The following is a 20,818-nucleotide window of genomic DNA, read 5'->3' as shown; positions in this document are numbered from 1 at the left end:
AATCACTATTTAAGTTGCAGGTTTAGCCTGATTCGATAATTTTCATTCCTGTGATCACGACAGTCGGTCGAAAAGCATTGTCAGCTTCAGGAAGGAAAATCGTTTTGAATATTTTCGTTAGATTCTTTTAATTGCGTTAATTTGAATTTTAATTGTTTTGAATTGATTTTGAATTGTGTTAAATTGATTATTTAATTATTTATATTTCACTTTAATTATTTATATTTTACTTTAATGTACCGGTAAGTTGTCGATTTTTTCGTTTTAATTTCTGGAGGGTATCATACGGAAGTGTTCCACGTACTATATTGAGGTAAACTCCTCTTATCAATTTACTAATACCATTGTATAACGCAATGGTTAAACCACATATTGTTTAGTCCTTGCGGGGTCTGGAAGCCTCATTTCAGGAAGGATATGCATCTGTTGGAATGAGTGCAGAGAAGAGCAACTAAGATCAGTGAAGAGAACAAAAAGGTACTCTTACCAAGAAAGACTTCAGTTCTGCAAATTGCAGCTTCTGAAAACTAGGCACTTCTGTTTGAGATTTTTAAGAATTTGAAGGAAATTGAGTAAATGCTTATGGCATCCTTCCTCAATTTGAATTTATGTCCCCTCATGTCTTTTGCTCAAAAACAGACAGATGTGTGGAAGTTTGCCATCAGCCAGCAGGTAGTTAACTGGAACAAACCTCTATCTGGGGTTTGAATAATTTTAAGGAGAACTAGATAGGCTCTTAGCTGTTCTCTTCCTACATCACCTGTCCAAAGAAACACCTCTTTCGATGCCCACTACTAATAAGCATAGTCAACAATATGAAGGGTATTGTCAGTCAAAGAGAACTAAATAACAGAAAGAATTGCAATAACACAGGCCGAACAGTTAAAAATCCTTGTAAAGCTGTAAAAAAATCTTTCTCAACAATTTGAATTATGAGGATCATCAGAAGTTCATTATTCAAATTGATGAAAAACTTTTTTTATGCAAATTCAAGTGAATTAATCCCTTGTCCACAATGATAAAGAGAGATAAACAGAGAAGAGTCTACAACTGTGGTATATTTCTACACCAGAAATCCAAATACTTTACAAATCTGAACCCATATTACTTCTCCTTTTGAGGTTTTCTTAACCAAGAATTAGAGTTATGCAGGGTGAATTGAACCTTGACAATATTTAAACAATTTGTGCTTCATTCTACTCCATCCACATAGCTGAAACTCCTAATATTTGCTTTTGAAAATGTTTTCTTTTAATTTTTTAAAGAAAATTCCAGAAATGTCTGCTAACTATTGCACAATTAAGAAAAATTTATGGTTAAGTTAAACCTAATTATATGCATGCGTTTGACTGACATATGTCATGTACAATTACTAATGGCACACTCTCTTTACTTCCAAGTGCATTCTTCAATTAGTAATGTTCTTTGACTTTGTGATATTGATGCATCATTTAGAATCAAATTGTTGAGGTGTGTGCTTCATGGTTCATGCAGCGAGCATTCCCAGGTGATTGGTGTATCCGGTGTATCCAGAGGCCTGATATGCCTTTTCATAGTGTCCCACAAGTGCTCTGTGGGATTGATATTGGTAAAGTTTAGAGGCCAATCGATGCTGGAAGTCAGAACTGTGTTCCTCAAACCATCCTTGCACAACAAGTGCCCGATGGCTTGGCACATTGTCATCTTGGAAGACACCATTGCTATTAGCGAAAAAGTGTAACATAGCGGGGTGTACACAGTCAGCAAGCAGTTGATGATGGCAGAGACCAGTGATAAGTTGTTCTGCATGCACCAGGGGTCCAAGTTCCTGCCAGTGAAACATGCCCCACACCATACAACCGCCTTCACCAGCCTGCACTTTTGATACCATGTATGATGGATCAAGAGCCTTATGTTGTTGACGCCAAATCCATACATGACCATCCATGGTGTGGAGTAAATAACATGACTCATCCGACCAGCACACCTTCCAATCTTCTAATGTCCAACTTGCATGCTCTTTGCACCAGGTGAGTCTTTTACACCGATGAACCTTGGTTAGGAGAGGATGCCGTAGGGGTCATTTGCTGGTATAGCTCATACGTGCAAGCATGCAATGCATGGTCATGACAGATACTGTTCCGGGTTGGCCCATGTTGTATTGGATAGACAACTCTTCAAATGTGTGCTTGCACAAATGGTTGTGGTTGTGCTGTGTGTGTGTGCTCCTGCAAATGTGAGCTAAATGAATGGTTTCTGATGAATCTGCTCCAACATTTTTATACTGTCTGAATCAGTGAGTTATGTTCATCAAGAAAAGAGGTTTTGGAAAGATAGTTTACATGCTATAACGAATGAAATGTATGTTTCCTTTCTACAAGCTTCTCAGTAGATGTTTGTTTGTTATTTGGTTTTTAGGAGCATTAGCAACTAAGGCCATATTGCTCCGGGATATGCGGTGGTCATTCCCTGAATGACCTTTCCGCATCCTCCGTATTTGGTGGTGATGGGCTCGAACCCCGGTCTAATCAAGAAGCGTGTGCTACGCACTGCTGCTCCTTCCCACCTGGCTACGGAGGCGCCTCTCAGTAGATGCCACAGAAGCTGGGAAGTATCAACGAAAGAATCACTCCCTCGCAGTGTAACCAAGGTCAGTCACTTTACTGTTTTTGTCCAATAATAGCATGCAAGGTCACCTGTCATTGTTCTTACGAAGATAACTGAGCCTTTCAAATTTTTAATCTGCACTGGTGTGAAATCCAGAACTGTTGTTTAAATGTAGGAATGTTGTTAGGAATGCCTGTTGCTTAAATTGGAAATCTACTAAGTATATCTTTAAAATTTGCTCTTTGAATGAATTGTAATTGAATTCTGAAGAATTTTAACTAAAGTTCACCGATACGTTTAGTACAAAATTATTTCAGATAGCAATAATTCTGTGTTGTATATCTCATACTTTGTATATTCATATTTTGTATATTGTATATTTTTTATTGTTTAATCTCAAAAGAAATTCTGTGTACTTATTGTTAATTACAATGGCTCCGCAAGTGCATATTATATGCCAATTGTGCAAAAAGAAATGCAAAGACTTCCTTCAATGCAATGCGGTCTTGTGTACTGCATCAAATGCATAGATATGTCAACTGCTAACTGGAAAAAGATGTCACAGGCAGCGATCGACTCGTGGAAGGGCCCTTGTTGTACAAATTTGTATGTCACTATTAAATTTTACACTTCTATTCACTTCACTAAAAATTGCATGTGAAATCAAAGAGAACTTAAATATTTCTAAGTGCACAAGAAATCCACTTTATTCACATCACTGAAAAGCAACACTGTTCATTCGTGATACAAAGTGTATGATTTCCTAATGTAGATGCATCTTCATTAAGTCACAGCATGTATGAGAGAATAAAAAAATGAATGCTTTTCAAAGAAAAAATACTTTTGCAATTCTTGCATGAATAACAAAGATTGCTGGGCTTCATTTTTGACACCATAATACACATGGCCGGTGACATGCAGTGCAACATATACAAGCTGTATATTAAAACAACAGTTGTATTGTTTATTATGCATAATGGACTCTTATATGATAAAGGAAGACTATCCATATTTTGGGATATTATCTGACGTTTAACAAGAGCATAAACTGCTCTTGACAATTTGCAACAAAGTCCATGCTAAGTTTTGAAGTTCATTGAGTTAGTAACAGTGCCAAGTGAATGTCACCTTTTTCCATGGCCCTTGTAAGTTGGCTACAGGGTTCTTGCATCAACTGGTGACCATTATTACTTATGTGAATGGTTGAGAGTGAAGATACAGAAAATATCCAGTGTGGGTATAGCAGGAAAAAATGTATGTTTGATTAGAATTGTCAAATTTATCTTCATTATATGGAATTAACAAGGTTGTATTTGCACACTGTGTTATATATATATATTTAGTATAAACTAAATATATGAATATCGGAAAGTATTCATTCTCATTTATTTTACTTTCAAAAGATTATGTATTATGTAGGAGCTGAAATTAGCAAATAATGTTTGCAAAATCAAATTTGCACATTTTGGAATTAGCATTAGTAGAGGCATATGATGCAAGAAAGCAAACTTATGCAGCATCAGTCAAAAAAAAAAACAAAAAAAAAACCCCTCCCATTTCGCCCCTCCATTCGTTCCCAAATGCCTGTCCAGCTCAGCCTTAAATTTATTTAGGCTATCAACTTCCACAACAAAAGATGGAAGTCTGTTCCACCAATCAACTTCCTGCTGGCTAAAAGCAAATTTCCACACATCTATTCTACAACTGTCTTTCCTCAATTTGAATCTGTGCCCCCTCAGGTTTTTAATCTGAGCAAGAGGAAGAATCCTATCAGCATTCAGCTTGCTCAACCCATTCAAGGCCTTATACACCTCAAACACCTTACACACCACAATTATGTGTGTTATTCTCTATATATTTTTTAACTTCATCTGGTCGTTATCAGATGAAGTTTACAAAGATGGCTTAGGTTATGTCAATACCTTTTTGGTAGTTTTCAAAATAACAATTTAAACTTTAAGCTGCAAAAATTATAGAGTACTACAACTATGTTTACAGGATATTCAAAGCGACCTATAAATTTAAATATTTCCATGGAAAAAAGTGGTAATCTATTTGACAATTTGTTTGGCTTATTTGTGCAGGCACACTTGTCTTATTGCATATAGACTCTCATGGCCTATAATCATTGCCAACTGGCATAAATTGTATAGCAATCCCTAGATTTTCAAATGTCATACATTCTTCAGAAGTAGTTCATAAATCAAGAACAATTTACTTGGGTTCATAAATAAAACTTGAAGTATAAAATTCTTGTCCATAAGATTGAAAGTACATAAATCAGTAGATTACCACAGCTGTTTCTTTCTGATGGCATGGTTATTAAGATTACTAAGAAACAGTATCTGCTGTATCCTAATGGATATTTCTAAGAACCATACATTCCTCACTCCTAGAGGAGCTAAATAAGAAAAATCTATTATGTCCAGTAGAATACTGTGAATAAATTCAGATAGGACTATGGTACTGGATTACTGCTAATCTCAATCATTGTTTGTTGAAACAGCACACGAATCTAAAGCAGCACATACTTTTTGTACTTGCCAACTAACTGAGTCAAGGGTGATCATTTTATTCACTTGAATTTGTATATTACAGGCAGATCATTTGTTTGGGATTTTCTAAATTTCAAAGATGTGGCTGTTCAAGTTATGTTGTAGGGATCATGGTGTTTGCTTTATATTTCATTACACTAAAGAAAGGAATCCAAAACTGTTCAGCTTGGAGAATTTGAATGCAGTTCTACGTAGTGGAACATTACCATTACAGTACCTATATGCTGCAGTGACAATGTGGACAAGTGCTGACTTGTTAAAAAGTCTTCATTGAGGGTACTCCCTTGAGAGCAGGTATAATGATGGCTAAAGAGTTTCTACCTTTTATCACAGAACAAATTGAAAATGGTTTAACATGACTACAACAGCTAATAACAAAAATCTGAAAGTGGATACATACTAAGGGTTGGTTACTGCCAATCCTACATCCACAACACTGAATTCAACACTGGAGTGTTGAATTCAGTGTTATAGGAATGAAGTTATTGCCAATTAAGAAACCAACAATATCAAAATTATCAGCAGAAAACTATATATTTGTGCATCTTTAAATATTAAATCTAACTTTACTCACTCAGGAGGCTGAGTCTGTTCAGCTGTCACTAGTTTTTCAAGTTTTGGACTATCAGGATGCACGGTAGATGAACTTGCATTAATGCTGCTACCTAGAAATTTTAAATGTATTATGAGTTACATATATATTTGGATAAGAAAAATAGCACTCATAAAACAGAACTCTTCATGTATACATTTTGTTTTTATTGCTTTTATTTTTATCTATATATTCCTTGTCACTTATATAAGATTTTAGTTGTATTTTATTATATCAATATATATTTTTAATAAAGGTTTCATTTCTACCATTTTGTCACTTATTACAATGTTTAGCATTAGCAGAGGCATTTGATGCAAGAAATCAAGCTTATGCAGCATCAGCCAAAAAAAAAAAAACCCACTTCCACTTCACCCCTCTGTTCGTTCAAAATACCTGTCCAGCTGAGCCTTAAACTTATTTAGGCTATCAACCTCCACGACAAGGGATGGAAGTCTGTTCCACCTACCAACCACCCGACGTCTATCCTACATCTGTCTTTCCTCAATTTGAATTTATGCCCTCTCAGGTGATTATTCTGAGCTAGAGGAAGAATCCCATCAGCATTGAGCATGCTCAAACCATTCAAGGCTTTATACACCTCTATCAGATCACCTCGCTGGTGCCTAGTCTCCAGACACCGTAATTTGCAAAACTTAAGCCTTTCTTCGTAAGAGCATCCCGTTGTTCCATTCACTAATCTTGCTGCCCTTCTCTGTACTCGTTCCAGCAGCTCTACATCCTTCTTGAAATGAGGCCTCTAGACCTGTATACAGTACTCTAGGTGTGGCCTGACCATTGCCTTATACAAGGGAATAATCACCTCCTTATCCCTGCTGGAAAAATTCCTGTATATCATTGACAATACTCCATGAGCTACTCTTGCAGCCCGTCTGCACTGCTCAGAGAACCTTCATATCTGCCTGCACAACCACCCCCAAGTCCCTTTCATTCTCTACCACTGTCAGTGTAGTACCACAGAGTTGATACGTTGCTCTGGGGTTGCTGTTTCCCATGTGTAGTACTTTACATTTGTCAATGTTAAACTTCATTTGCCACCTCTCAGCCCATCTGCTCAACCTTTCCAGATCCTGTTGCAGCAGCATAGTGTCAGTAGTGTCCTTGACAACCCTGCCAACCTTTGTATCGTCTGCAAACTTGGACATTAAGCTTGATATACCATCATCAATATCATTTATAAATACAGAAAACAATAATGGACCCAACACTGAGCCCTGAGGACTCCACTAATAACATTAGTCCACGATGAGCAGTGTCCATTGATTACCACTCTGTGTCTTCTCGCCCTCAACCACCCCTTTATCCATAGCAGCAATTTGCCTCCAATGTCACACTGCTCCAATTTGTGTAGCAGTCTTCCATGTGCAACAGTATCAAAAGCCTTTCTAAGATCCAAGTATATAATATCAAAGCTATTCCCTGCATCCAGTTCTTTTGTGACTGCATCATAGTATCCAATCAAATTGGTCAGGCAAGACTTCCCCTTAACAAAACCATGCTGTGTCCGAGCTATTACTGAAGTCTTGTCTAAATGATCCTGCAGTGCTTCTTTAACCAGTGCCTCCATTAATTTTCCTGGAACAGAAGTTAAGCTCACAGGTCTATAATCACTTGTGTCAGCCTTTGATCCTCCTTTGTGAATTGGGGTCATATTTGCACATTTCCAGTCTATGGGTACCTCCCCTGAGTCCATGGAAGCTCTCATAATTATGGCTAAGGGTTTGCTTACTTCCTTTGCTGCCTCCTTTAATATAACTGGATAGATCCCATCCACCCCGGGTGCCTTTCTTGTGTTTATCTTCAACAATTTCTCCTCCACTTTACTCCCAGTTATTTCAAGATTCTGTAGCTTACTGCTAGAGTTGAATACACCTCTGGCATTCCCCTCGCTGACTAACTCCTCATGTGTGAATGTCGATGTAAAATATTCATTTAGTTTGTTAGCTACCTGAGCAGGATCATCAACAGTTGACCCATCAATATCAAGTGGACCAATCTGATTCATCCCCTTCCTTCTAGAGTTTACATAAGTAAAGAATTCTTTGCATCCCTTGCCAAGGATTTATCGTAATCTGCCTTCGCCTGCCTAACCTCCTTTGTAACTTGGTTGCATATCAACTTGTATCTATCATAGGCTTCTGTGTCATGTGTTAATTTGTAAGTATCCCATGCACTTTTCTTTTCTGCCATATGCCTCATTAGTTCATCTGACATCCATTTTGGCCTAAACCTTGAACAATATTTCTTAGTTGGTATGTAAAGCTAGTAGCTTCCAAGATAAGTTCTTTGAATGCTTCCCATTTTGAATTTGCTGTTGGTAACATCATCAGTTGGTCCCAGTGTATAGAATTTAAATACTGTCTCAGTCCATCGTAGTCGCCTTTACGGAAGCAATAACCGTTCCCTTTACCCCTAATGGTAGTTACCTCTTTGAGTAAATCCCACTTCAGCACACTGTGATCACTGCCACCTAGTGGTTCATTTATCTGCAGATTCTTAATGCATGAAGAATCACTGCTGATAATCAAATCAAGAATATTACTCCCTCTAGTTGCCTCCCGAACATGCTGATGTAGAAAACAATCATCCAATAAATCCACAAAAGCCCTGCTAGTGTGTGAGTGACCAGCCCCCAAATTCCAGTCAATATCTGGGAAATTAAAATCTCCCATTATAAGACTCTCTGATTTACCGGCCCACTCTGTACAGTTTCTTATTATACTCATCAGAGTCATTAGGCCTATAGCACACTCCTACTCTCAATTTTGATCTCCCAATGCTTATGTCACACATGTCACACCAAACTGACTCAACACTGCACTGTCCAGCGATGTCGACTGGCTTCACTTCCTTGGTTTTTATGTGTTTCTTAACTAATAGCATAACCCCCCCCCCTTTCTATCCTGTCTATCCTTTCTGTAGACGTTGTACTCCCAAATTCCAGTTCTGCATCCCTTATATCTGTGTGACACCACGTCTCTGATATCCCAACAATATCTGCCTTTGATGTTTTGAGCAATACCTCAAATTCATCAAATTTATTTACTAAACTCCTAGCATTGGTGTGCACGCAAGTATACTTGCACCTGTTTCTATTCTTAGCTACCCTAACACAACCCATGTGTTTACTTGTACCGCAATGGCTCGCAGCAGTCTGTGAAATATCAAGCATCTTGTTTTTCAGGCTTCTGCTCATTACAATAGAAGCAGTGCAAGAATCTCTTTCACCTCTGCCAGTGGCTACTGTCAATCTATTGGTCTTTGTCTCCCCCCAAGCTAGCAGTTTTCTGACCCACCTAACACTGCCTCGATAGCATCAGCAAATATTCCTGCACCCTTTCTATTTAAGTGTATCCCATCCCTGTAGAAGCAATCTCTCCTGTTAACAAGTACAGTCCAGGCTGAAAAAAATTCTACCCCTTGAGCCTTGCACAATCTTTCCAGGGCCGAATTGATCGACAAGGCTCTCATCATAACTTTGTAAATTTACTTTGTAGTATGCTTATTCTGATGTAATAAGAGACAGTACTTTAATTCTAATACAGTATTTATTCTATACAGAGTCCATTACGGTTATTTGGGACACATCGGGACTAGTGCATTTTGGCCTGATTAAGCGGGCCAAATTATCCGAAGTTTCACGTAAATAGTTAAAAATACAATGTACCCCCCTCCCCCCTTTACAATTAGTCCACTGTACAATCAAATCATGTTACGACGAACTGACCACAGTAAAGTACTGTTCACTATACGATGTGTAGTAAGTGCCGGTCATTGTGAATCACGTTTGTGAATTTAATTCTATTAAACAGCTAATTACAGAAAATAGGAGGAATATTATCCACAAGCTATAAAAGGAAAGATATATTAAGCACAAATTTACCCTTTATTACCTTACCAATTAAAAAATTAAATGATATATGAAAATCGAAGAATATACATGATAATCGGAATAATTAATACATACTGTAATATGTACATATGAACTAGTTGAGATTTCTGTTCACTGACATTTGTGGGTGGGGGTTAAAATTTAAAACAGTAAAAAGATAAGCAATCTATAACAATGAACACGGCACACACAAATTGCAAGTAACACGATACACGCAAGTGAGAATGGAGTAACGAGTTACAAAGCTTTAAAAATAGGAATGAAGAGAAGATCTGAAAATTAATTTTTTTAAATGATTGAAGAGTTCATGGAAGTGTAAACACATTTCACCATAATAACCCAGAATTCCAGCTGTTGGTATTATCGCAAATTCAGTAAGATCGAGTTTGCTGTCCGTTTATGATAAATTTCAATAACAGAAAAGCCCAATAAACAGGTGACTGCTAATTGTTTTCATTGTTTTATGGTTGTGACCTCCAGAATTTCGACCAAACCACATGGTTACCGTCGGAAACAATCATAGGGTAATCTCCAGTGCTGCAGTCTCCTGCCCTGATTAAATGGCATGCTGTCCCAATTAAGCGAAGTAAACCCTGGCTATTTTCTCGATTGGTTTCTGTTTTTTAAGATTTGCACCAATTAAACGACTGCCCCGATTAACCGGTGGTCCAAATAACCGGAATCCACTGTACTTTAAATTCTATACACTGATGATGTTACTAACAGCAAATTCAAAATGGGAAGCATTCAAAAGAATTAAGCTGATAGCTACTAGGCTTTTCATACCAACTAAAAAATATTGTTCAAGGTTTAGGCCTAAATGGATGTCAGGTGAACTAATGAGACATGTGTCAGAGAAGAAAAATGCATGAGATATAAATTTATGGATGACACAGAAGCCTATGATAGATCTAAGCTAGTCTGTAACCAAATCACAAAGGAGGTTAGGCAGGCAAAAGAAGATTACGAGAAATCTTTGGCAAAGGATGCAAAGAAAAACAGCAAAGAGTTCTTTACTTATGTAAACTCTAGAAGGAAGGGAATGAATCAGATTGGTCCACTGGATATCGATAGTTCAACTGTTGATGATTCTGCTCTGGTAACTAACAAACTAAATGAGTATTTTGCATCTACATTCACACATGAGGAGTTATTCAGGGAGGAGAATGCCAGAGGTGAATTAAACTGTGGCAATGAGCTAGATGATTTTGCAATAACTGAGAGCAAAATGGAGGAGAAATCGTTGAAGATAAACGTAAGAAAGGCACCTGGGGTGTATGGGATCTTTCCAGTTATATTAATGAAGCAGCAAAGGAAGTAAGCAAACCCTTAGCCATAATTATGAGAGCTTCCTTGGACTCAGGGGAGGTACCTATGGACTTGAGATGTGCAATTGTGACTCCAATTCACAAAAGAGGATCAAAGGGCAACACAAGTAATTACAGACCTGTTAGTTAACTTCTGTTCCAGGGAAATTAATGGAGGCACTGGTGAAAGAAGCACTGCAGGATCATCTAGACAAGATTTCAGTTACAGCTCGGACACAGCATAGTTTCGTGAAGGGGAAGTTTTGTCTGACCAACTTGATTGGCTACTATGATGTGGTCACAAAGGAACTGAATGCAGGGAATAACTTTGATATCATATATTTGGATCTTAGAAAGGCTATTGATACTGCTGCACATGGAAGACTGCTGCAGTCTTGCATGTGCAGGAGTGTGACATTGGAGGCAAATTGCTGCTATGGATAAGGGATGGTTGAGTGGGAGAAGACAGAGTGTGGTAATAAATGGACACTGCTCTTCATGGACTAATGTTATTAGTGGAGTCCCCAGGGTTCACTGTTGGGTCCATTGTTGTTTTCTGTATTCGTTAATGATATTGATGATGGTATATCAGGCTTAATATCCACGTTTGCAGACGATACAAAGGTTAGCAAGGTTGTTAATGACACTAATAACAGTACACTGCTGCAACACAGGATATAGAAAAGTTGAGCAGACTGGCTGAGAGGTGGCAACTGAAGTTTAACATTGACAAATGTAAAGTACGGCATATGGGAAGGAGTAACCCCAGAGTAACGTATCAACTGTGTGATACTACACTGACAGAGAATGAAAAGGACTTGGGGGTAATTGTGCAGGAAGATATGAAGTTTTCTGAGCAGTGCAGCAGGTCTGCAAGAGTTGCTCATGGTGTCTTGTCAATGATATACAGGAATTTTTCTAGCTTATCCCCTTGTATAAGGCAATGGTCAGGCCACACCTTGAGTACTGTATACATGTCTGGAGGCCTCATTTTAGGAAAGATGTAGAGCTGCTGGAGCGAGTGCAGAGAAGGGCAACAAGATTAGTGAATGGAACAAAGGGTTGCAAATTACAGTGTCTGGAGACTAGGCACCTGCGAGGTGATCTGACTGAGGTGTATAAAGCCTTGAATGGTTTGAGCATGCTCAATGCTGATGGGATTCTTCCTCTTGCTCAGAATATTTGCCTGAGAGGGCATAAATTCAAATTGTTGTAGGATAGATGTGCGAAAGTTTGCCTTTAACCAGCGTGTGGTTGATTGCTGGAACAAACTTCCATCTGTCGTAGAAGTTGATAGCTTAAATAGATTCAAGGCAGAACTAGACAAACATTTGACGCAAGTGGATGGGTGAAATTAGATTTTTTTTTTTTTTTTTTGGTTGATGTGACCAACATCAACCAAAGTGACCAACTTAATTTGTGATGCGATCTACTTTTTTCCTTCAAAATGCGCCTTGATCTACCATCTCAAAAATTTCATTACACAAGGTGCACAAATCGAGCGATGACTGTATATTTAAAATTTGTTGTGATCGACCGAAATTAAATCCACGATTGACTGGTAGAGCGCAATTGACTCGTTGGCCACCCCTGCTATATAAGCTTGCTTTCTTGCATCATGTGCCTTTACTAATGCCAAAGTCCTCTTTGCTAATAAAGGTAATGATTTCTATGTAACAGTACTGTTTTTAGTAACAATATTAGATTATTTTTCTACACTGTCATGTTAGAGAGGCAACAAGAGAAAGCAATACTGCTGATTTGATCATCAGCAGTGACTCTTCATTTTCATTCATGAAGAGCATCAAGGTAAATGACCCATTAGATAGCAGTAATCATAAATATATTGATGGAGCTACTTAAAGATATCACTAATGACAAGGGTAAACAGAAGACTTTTCTTTCATAAAAGTGGTGACTATAATGATTGTAGACAATTTTTAAATTCCCTTAAGCAGAACCAACTGATGAGACTAGCAGAAGAGCAAGAAGAAATAGTCATGGGATGATTATAAATTAGCAGGAGACAGAGAAACCTAAGAGTAAATGTAACTAGTCTGCAATCAAGTCACTAAGTGGGTTAGTCAAGCTAATGCAGATTATGAGAAGGCTTTGGGAAAGAAAAGTAGCAAAGAATTCTTTGCTTACATTAATACTAGATTGAAAGGTATGAAAGACACTGGCCCACTAGAAAAGACTGGCATAACTATTGATAATCCACTTCGGATTGCTGAGAAACTAAATAAATACAGCAATATTCCGCATAGCATCGATAATTGTTCCGTGTTATGTAAAACTGTGCTGATTGATGTATAATTATAATGGGTTTTAATTGAATGGCTACGAGAGAAACAGTCTATAAACAAATTATAATAAATCTATAAATAATTTGCACTTGATAGCCAATTAAAAGGATTTGAATTAAAATATATTACAAAAATTTTATTAATGAAAAGGAAACATCATGAGAGATCAGAAAAAAGCTTTATTGTTTATTTGGATATTTCAATAAAAAAAGTCTTGTGAAGTTGTCTCTTCTTTTCTCGGAGTACAAGTCTTTGGAGCATCGAATCCCATCTTGTAAAATTTGCCATATCTTGATGCTAGTTCAACATCCGGATCTCCATTCATAATCGCCTTGCAGGCCATGTCGACCCCCCAAAAAACTTTCTCTAATTCTTCTGTTAAAAATTCTTTTGGTGCCACTTCAGAATTGTTTCCTTCTTCTTCATATGCAATTTGTTTGTCAATTTCAAGGAAAATTGCAGCATCTAAGTCATTTACATGTGGGTCAATGCAGTAAGTACACTGGCAGTGTCCAAAATGTTTTCTGATCTTCATAATATCTTTGGCAATTGTCTGAATTTCAATTCAAAACTAGTGAAATTATTTGCCAAATGGGGCAAAACATGCTGCCAAACAGAATGCATGTTGTTGGCAATGATTTCTAGCCAAGATGCAAGTATATTTTCAATCATATTTAAAGGGGTAAAAAATAAATTACGAAATGAACTTATGAAAAGTTTTAAAAGCTATCATGTTGTCTCGTCAGGATGGAATTAAGAATACTGAACACTGTTGCACGTTACTGCTGACTGCCTGAGGGGAGATATTGGCACATGTGCATGTGAGACAACAGAGTTGGCACCGTAGCATATATGTACACGTACCTAGGCTACGACAATGCAGCAATTATGTAGAGTACGTGTCTAGGCTATTGAATGAGTTTTAATATGTACAGTAAATTTTCGACTTAAACTTAATTGAAAAACATGTTATAGTGAAACCCATGATTGCTTGAAGCAGTCCTAAGCGAGGTACTGCTGTATTTTGAATTGGCATTCACTCACAAAGATGATTTCAGGAATGGGAATACCTGAAGTACACCAAATTATAACTGGGAGCTAAATGATTTTTTGATAACTGAGAAGCGAATTAAAGAGAAATTATTGAAGCTAAAACTAAACAAGGCACCTGGTGCCGATGGAATCTGATTATATTAAAAAGGGCAGAAAAAAAGAGGTGGGCAAACCTTTGGACATAATTATGAGTATCCTTGGATTCAGGACAGGTCTCTACAGACTGTAGATGAGTAACTGTTTCTCCTACTCACAATGGGAGGGATCAAAGGGGAAAGTGAGTAATTACAGACCAGTAAGCTAGGATTCTGTTCCAGGGAAAATAATGGAGTCAGCAGCTAAAGAAATAGTACATGATTATCTTGACAGGAATGGAGTTATACAGAAATTCCAGAGCAGATTTGTTAAAGAGATTTGTTAACTTGTCTGAACAATCTAATCAGCTAATATGCCACAGTAACAAAGGAACTGAATGAAAAAAAAAAAAAAAAAAAAAAATTGACATCACATACTTAGATTTCAGTAAGGCACTATTGTTTTACACAAAAGACTGGTGTACAAATGAGTGCAGTGTAACATTAGGTACAATTATTGGAATGGATGAATGGACGGTGCAGTGGCAGAAAGTTATAAATAGGGGTGATTAATGACAGTAATTAAGGTAGTATCTCCAAATTCCCGACAGATATTAATCTTTGGGAGTCAGGAATGAGAAATTAGAATTCCCAAAATCATAAGTTATTCTGTATTTTTCATAATATTTTATTTATGGTGTTTTTAAGTAATAATGGGTGGCAATAATAAACAGTGAATCATTTTTCTGTGTCAGATTTATACTAAAAGTTTCAAAGGTTTTCTGAAAAAAAAAAAAAAAAAAAATATATATATATATATAATAAATGCATGGTTTATTATTATTATGAATATTGTGACAAGGTTATATATTTCAATAACATGTAGAAGTGATCTCTACTAGATCATTTGATAATAGAAAACATTAAAAGAAGGGAACATTAACACAAAATAAATGCCAAATAAATATCACTTAAAAAAATTTGAGAGAGAATACCACATATATTTAAAAAGTTATCCTTCTTAAAATGAAATTTTAAAACACACAAAGCATTGATTGCTCTATTCGATTGTCTTGATCTTTGTTTTGGGACAAATATTCCAGACATAGAAAAGTTTCTTTCATTTTGCATTGACATTGGTTGAATTGTTAAGAGTGCAACCAAAAGCATCTTCAAGTTGGGTGTTAGGGTAAATGTTGCTTCATATAAGCTCATTTACTTTTTTTAACGATGAAAACATTTTGTTTGCTTGCCCTGATTTTGGTTTTGCCATTGAAATCGATACTGCTTTTGCTAATTCAGATTTTAGATCAGTTTCTGATTTCATGTCGGAGTATTCCACAACATTCACATCTTCTCTTTGCATTTCTTCTATTAAAGTACATTTTTCTTTAGAAAGTCTTTCCATTAATGATTTTACTAATCAAGCTATTTCATTCTTGTTTGCCAAAGCAAAAAAGTCGCCCTTTTCCACCTCATATAAACAACTAACATTGCTTAAATATTTAATGAGGAATACTAGTTCTTTATTCCTGTGTTTAAGCAATTCATTTCTAATTTCTTTTAAAAACATATTGCTCAAAGCAGAATTCGGTTTTTCCAAATTACTAAAAAGAAACTTAAAAATTTCTTCACTTGTTAGAAGATTTGCATCATGATTACTCAATTCCTGGCGCCTCCGTAGTCAGGTGGGCAGGAGAAGCAGTGCGGAGCACACACTTCTCGATTAGACTGGGGTCCGAGCCTGTGACAATCAAATACGGAGGATATGGAAAGGTCAGGGAATGACCACCGCATATCTCCGGAGCAATATGGCCTTAGTTGCTAATGCTCCTAAAAACCAAATAACAAACAAACAAACTTAATTCCTCAACTGCTAATCGAACAGGTTTTAAGCAATTCAACATATCTCTCACAATTTCATAATATCTCTCCTTCCCTAAGTAACCAACCATCAACTGTCTTAAAAAATTTTTTTATCAGACTTAGGATCTATAAAAATCTTTTGATCATTATTTCTAATATGTTCCAGCATGTTTTACAGTTCAAAATGACTTGAAGTTCCATTTTTTCACTCTTTATTATTTCCTGCTGGAAAAGAGAATTTCACACTGGAGAATATTTAAACAGTTTTACAATTTTTCTTATACTAAAAATTGCTGGAGAGACATCATGTTGCAGATCATACTCTTCGGCTCCGGCTACGTTATTTGAATCAGAGCCATTGCTTCCATCTTTCTTGTATTCAGAATCTGCATTGTATTCATTTCTGCTGCTGCTTTTTTTTTTCATGCTTCATCTTTCAACTTTTTTGACTTAAAACACTTTTGTTACAGCAAGGTGAAGTGCATGATTATAACATAACTGCTGCACCATCACTAGTTGTTGCAACCACATATGCTTCGAGTTTTAATTCAAAGGTTTTTAATCTTTCCTGAAGTAAAGATAACACTTTTTCTGCAGGACAGTTCCCATGAACTCTTATTAAACCAAGATTCAATGGTCTCATTGTATCATGTATTATATACGAACGTTCATGTATCTTCGATTTCTACAACTGGTCCACTCATCTATGCATATGCTCATTTTCATATTTGAAAGCACCAAATTTCTCAACGTACAGTTGTTCTATTTTACTGTAATAGTTATGTATTAATGCTGTAACTGATGGACTTTTTGACAACTGCAGTCCTTTGCTTAAGAAACTTGCCCTAATAAATTCACTCTTTGAGATGATGTTGACAGATAATTCATCTGCTGCTTCAAGTCTGCTTACCATTTTTATTAAATCTTGTGACTCTTGTCCTTTGACGTACTGTAAAATTGTGCATTGTTTCTTAGAAGTAGTAGGCATTGGCTCATCAGGATTATTTTCAAGAGTTTTTTGTCCTTTTCATGCCACGAATATGTTCGAGATGCTATGAAGTCCTCTAGTTGATGATGCTTTACATTGCAATGATTTAAAACATATCTGGCAACGAGCTGACTGATTTCTTTTATCTTTCTTAAAATACTTCCAACCTTGTTCATACTCTTTAGCCATTATTATGGATATCTAAAAAAAAAAAATGTTTGATAAATAAGAAATATTAAGTTTAGTAGTATTTACAAAGACTGTAGCCTATGGCGAATATTCAAACATTGGAAAATGCCTAGTGAACATTACTTGGAAGTATTTGAATAATATAACATTCAGATCTCCTAACAAAGTTAACAGCATTACATAGAATCACATGTCGAAATTACCAATTTAAGGACTTATTTTGCTTCCAAAACTTATTTCTTGGAATACCACTCATAGGATTTGTATAAAGTATACTCTGTGTATAAACTTATTAATATTTATTTTATTTGCAAGGATGACTCACAGTTAGCAGCAGACAGGGCCACAAACACACTTTTATAACAAGGCAACAGTTACAAGGAGGACTGACTGATTAGATCGTGACTGCTTCTCTCCTATGTGCTCCTGTCTGATTCCCGGAAATGTCGACCGAGAAATGGAAGGCTGTTAACCTTCCACTCTGGTTCCTTCCACTCCGAAAGTGGAAGGTTAAGTTAACCTTCCACTCTGTGTGTCAGCATTTTCTGCTCTTGCTTTTGACTTGACGTCGGTGGATTCCTTCAAACCAGTAACATTTCTAAAGCCCAATAAACCGGAAATTGCAAATTGTTTTATGGTAGCGACCTCCAGAAATGTGTTTTAGAAAAAAATATGACAAAGTCATTCAAAATTATAACAGAACATATGATAATGATGAAAGTGCAGTGCAATTCCCATTATAAAAATGATCTTTTAGAGATAAATAGCTTAGTGATATAGCAAAAATTTCAACTTCCGAGGTCTTAGAACGAATTAACAAAAAAAAAAAAAAAAAGTGTTATAAGTTTCGCAATACCCCCATTTATTCCTACGGGATGCAAAATACGTTTCCACAATTTTTTTTTAGGTTTGCACCAGCCAGCAAAAACTTACATAAAGCTGAATTTCTATAAGTTGAGTATTTTGTCAGCCAGCGAGTGCCTGTAATAATTTTTCAAGTTTTCTCAACTGATTTTTCTCGGGATTTGGAAAAACAAATTTCCTGAGAAATGCTGGGAGGGAATTCCCGCATGGAAACACAAAATCAAGGTATGCTACTGCAGCATGATCTGGAAATTTTCGGTAGAAGGTTATTCACAATTTAAAGTTTAATATTAACAAATGTCAGGTATTGCACGTGGCTAGCGGTAATCCCAGAATAACATACCAACTGTGTGGTACTGCACTGAAGGTAATGGAGAATGCAAAAAGAACTGGGGTAATGGTGCAGTCATACATGAAGTTCTCTGAGCACTGCAAATAGACTGATAGGACAGCTTCTGGAGTTTTGCAATGATATATAGAAAATTTGACAGCAGGGATAAGGAGATAATTATTCCTCTGTATAAGGCAATAGTAAGGCAACATGTTGAGTGTTCCATACAGGTCTGAAAAGTCTCATTTTAGGATGTGGATCCATTATAATGGGTGAAGAGAGGAGCAGTGAGATTAGTGATGGGAACAAAAGGGTACTATTACCAGGAAAGACTTCAGTCAAACTGTAGCATGTGGAAACTATGCACTTCAAAGATCTGTTTGAGGTGTTTAAGCTCTGAACAGATTTAGTACACTAAAGGGTGATCACATTCTTACAACACATAAGGGAGGGGGCACAAATTTAAACGGAGGAGGATGGTTGAAGGACAGATCGTGGGAATATCATTTAAGCCAAATGATAGGTGACCGCTGAAAATCACTTCCATTTGGTGTTGTGGTAGTTTCAATAAATTTAAGGAAGAATTAGACAAATTTGACTAATTCTTCCAATTCGTCTAAAAATTTCACGCACCACAATTCCCTCTCCTCATTAGAGAAATTAATTTCTCTAACGATGTGTGGAACTTTTTTTTTTTTTTTTGCTCATGCTGTATCCTTGCATAATTTACAGTAATGCTAATATTAAAATGTCTTAAGCATCAGAAATCATAAAAGTATATGTATTCTCCAAACAAATGACTTATAGGATAAAATCACAACATGCAAATAAATAACTTTTGCTGATAAAGCAGTTAAAAAGTAAAATTAAATCATTGACAGGAATATTAAGTTAGATAATGTAAGCACTTGTGTAACATTTCAGGCAAATTAGTTTTTTAATTACTTTTCCATTTAACAGTAATAGAAATTTACAGCAAATAATTAACATTTCACCAATTAACAATTTTGTAACATACATAATTTATTTCCTCCTGAAATTTAATGAAGCTGAATTTTATCAGAGGATTCATGAAATGAATCTTCTGTGATAAAACCGAACAAACAAGTAGTAATAATTCATATTTATATATTTAGTAAATTAATAACAGCAAATTAACTCTTCAAAATTCAGTCTTTTAAAGTACTGCATCTACACTCAGGGTAAATGGAAAATGAGAAAGACCTGGGGGTAATTGTGCAGTCAGATATGAAGTTTTCTGAGCAGTGCAGACAGTCTGCAAGAGAAGCTCATGGTGTCAATGATATACAGGAATTTTTCTAGCAGGGATAAGGAGATGATTATCCCCTTGTATAAGGCAATGGTCAGGCCACACCTTGAGTACTATATACAGGTCTCGGGGCCGCATTTTAAGAAGGACATAGAGCTGTTGGAACGAGTACAGAGAAGGGCAACAAGATTAGTGAATGGAACAAAGGGTTGCTCTTAAGAAGAAAGGCTTACGTTTAGTAATTTACAGTATCTGGAGACTAGGCACCTGCGAGGTGATCTGATTGAGATATATAAAGCTTTGAATGGTTTGAGCATGCTCAATGCTGATGGGATTCTTCCTCTTGCTCAGAATAATCGCCTGAGAGGGCATAAATTCAAATTGAGGAAAGACGGTTGTAGGATAGATGTGTGGAAGTTTGCCTTTAGCCAGCAGGTGGTTGATTGCTGGAACAAACTTCCATCTGTCGTTGTAGAAGTTGATACCTTAAACAGATTCAGAGCAGAACTAGACAAACATATGGATGAAATGAGAAGGGTGTGTGTGGGTTTTTTTTTTTTTTTTTTTTTTTTTTGCTGATGCTATATAAGTTTGCTTTCTTGCATCATGTGCCCTTGCTAATTCTAATGTTATCGATATTGAGAGATGTATGTTCTTTTAGCGTGGAGTCGTCTAAAAATAATTCACGTAGTCTGCTTAATGTGTCTTGATGTCTACATTGGTATATAGTGAAACAATGTCATATGACGCTAGAATATCATTATCAGAAATGTTAATGTTATTGATTGGTAACCATCAATAATCAATATTGATTATTGATGGTTACCAATCAAACTACTATCAATAGTCTCCTGAAAAATTTAATTCTGTACATGATAGGCTGAAATACATTTTAGAATTAGAAGAAAATCAGAGCAATAATGG

General features: G+C 36.4%; 1 protein-coding gene across 4 annotated transcripts in view; it reads right to left on the bottom strand.

Annotated features, from left to right (window-relative positions):
* Positions 1-20,818, bottom strand: part of fmt (phosphatase 6 regulatory subunit 1-like protein fmt) — a 477,658-nt gene that overhangs the window by 49,486 nt on the left and 407,354 nt on the right. For all 4 annotated transcript variants that reach the window (XM_090388378.1, XM_090388363.1, XM_090388382.1 and 1 more), the window contains one exon: positions 5,716-5,806. In XM_090388378.1, the coding sequence (XP_090244504.1) occupies positions 5,716-5,806 (91 nt within the window). The remainder of the gene's footprint in view (positions 1-5,715; positions 5,807-20,818) is intronic.

The sequence above is a fragment of the Mastigoproctus giganteus genome, chromosome 2 (assembly GCF_048544385.1).
Source record: "Mastigoproctus giganteus isolate SK-2022 chromosome 2, ASM4854438v1, whole genome shotgun sequence".
Lineage (NCBI taxonomy): Eukaryota > Metazoa > Arthropoda > Arachnida > Uropygi > Thelyphonidae > Mastigoproctus > Mastigoproctus giganteus.
Note: the sequence above shows the minus strand (reverse complement) of the source record. Positions and strands in the feature narration are given on the sequence as shown.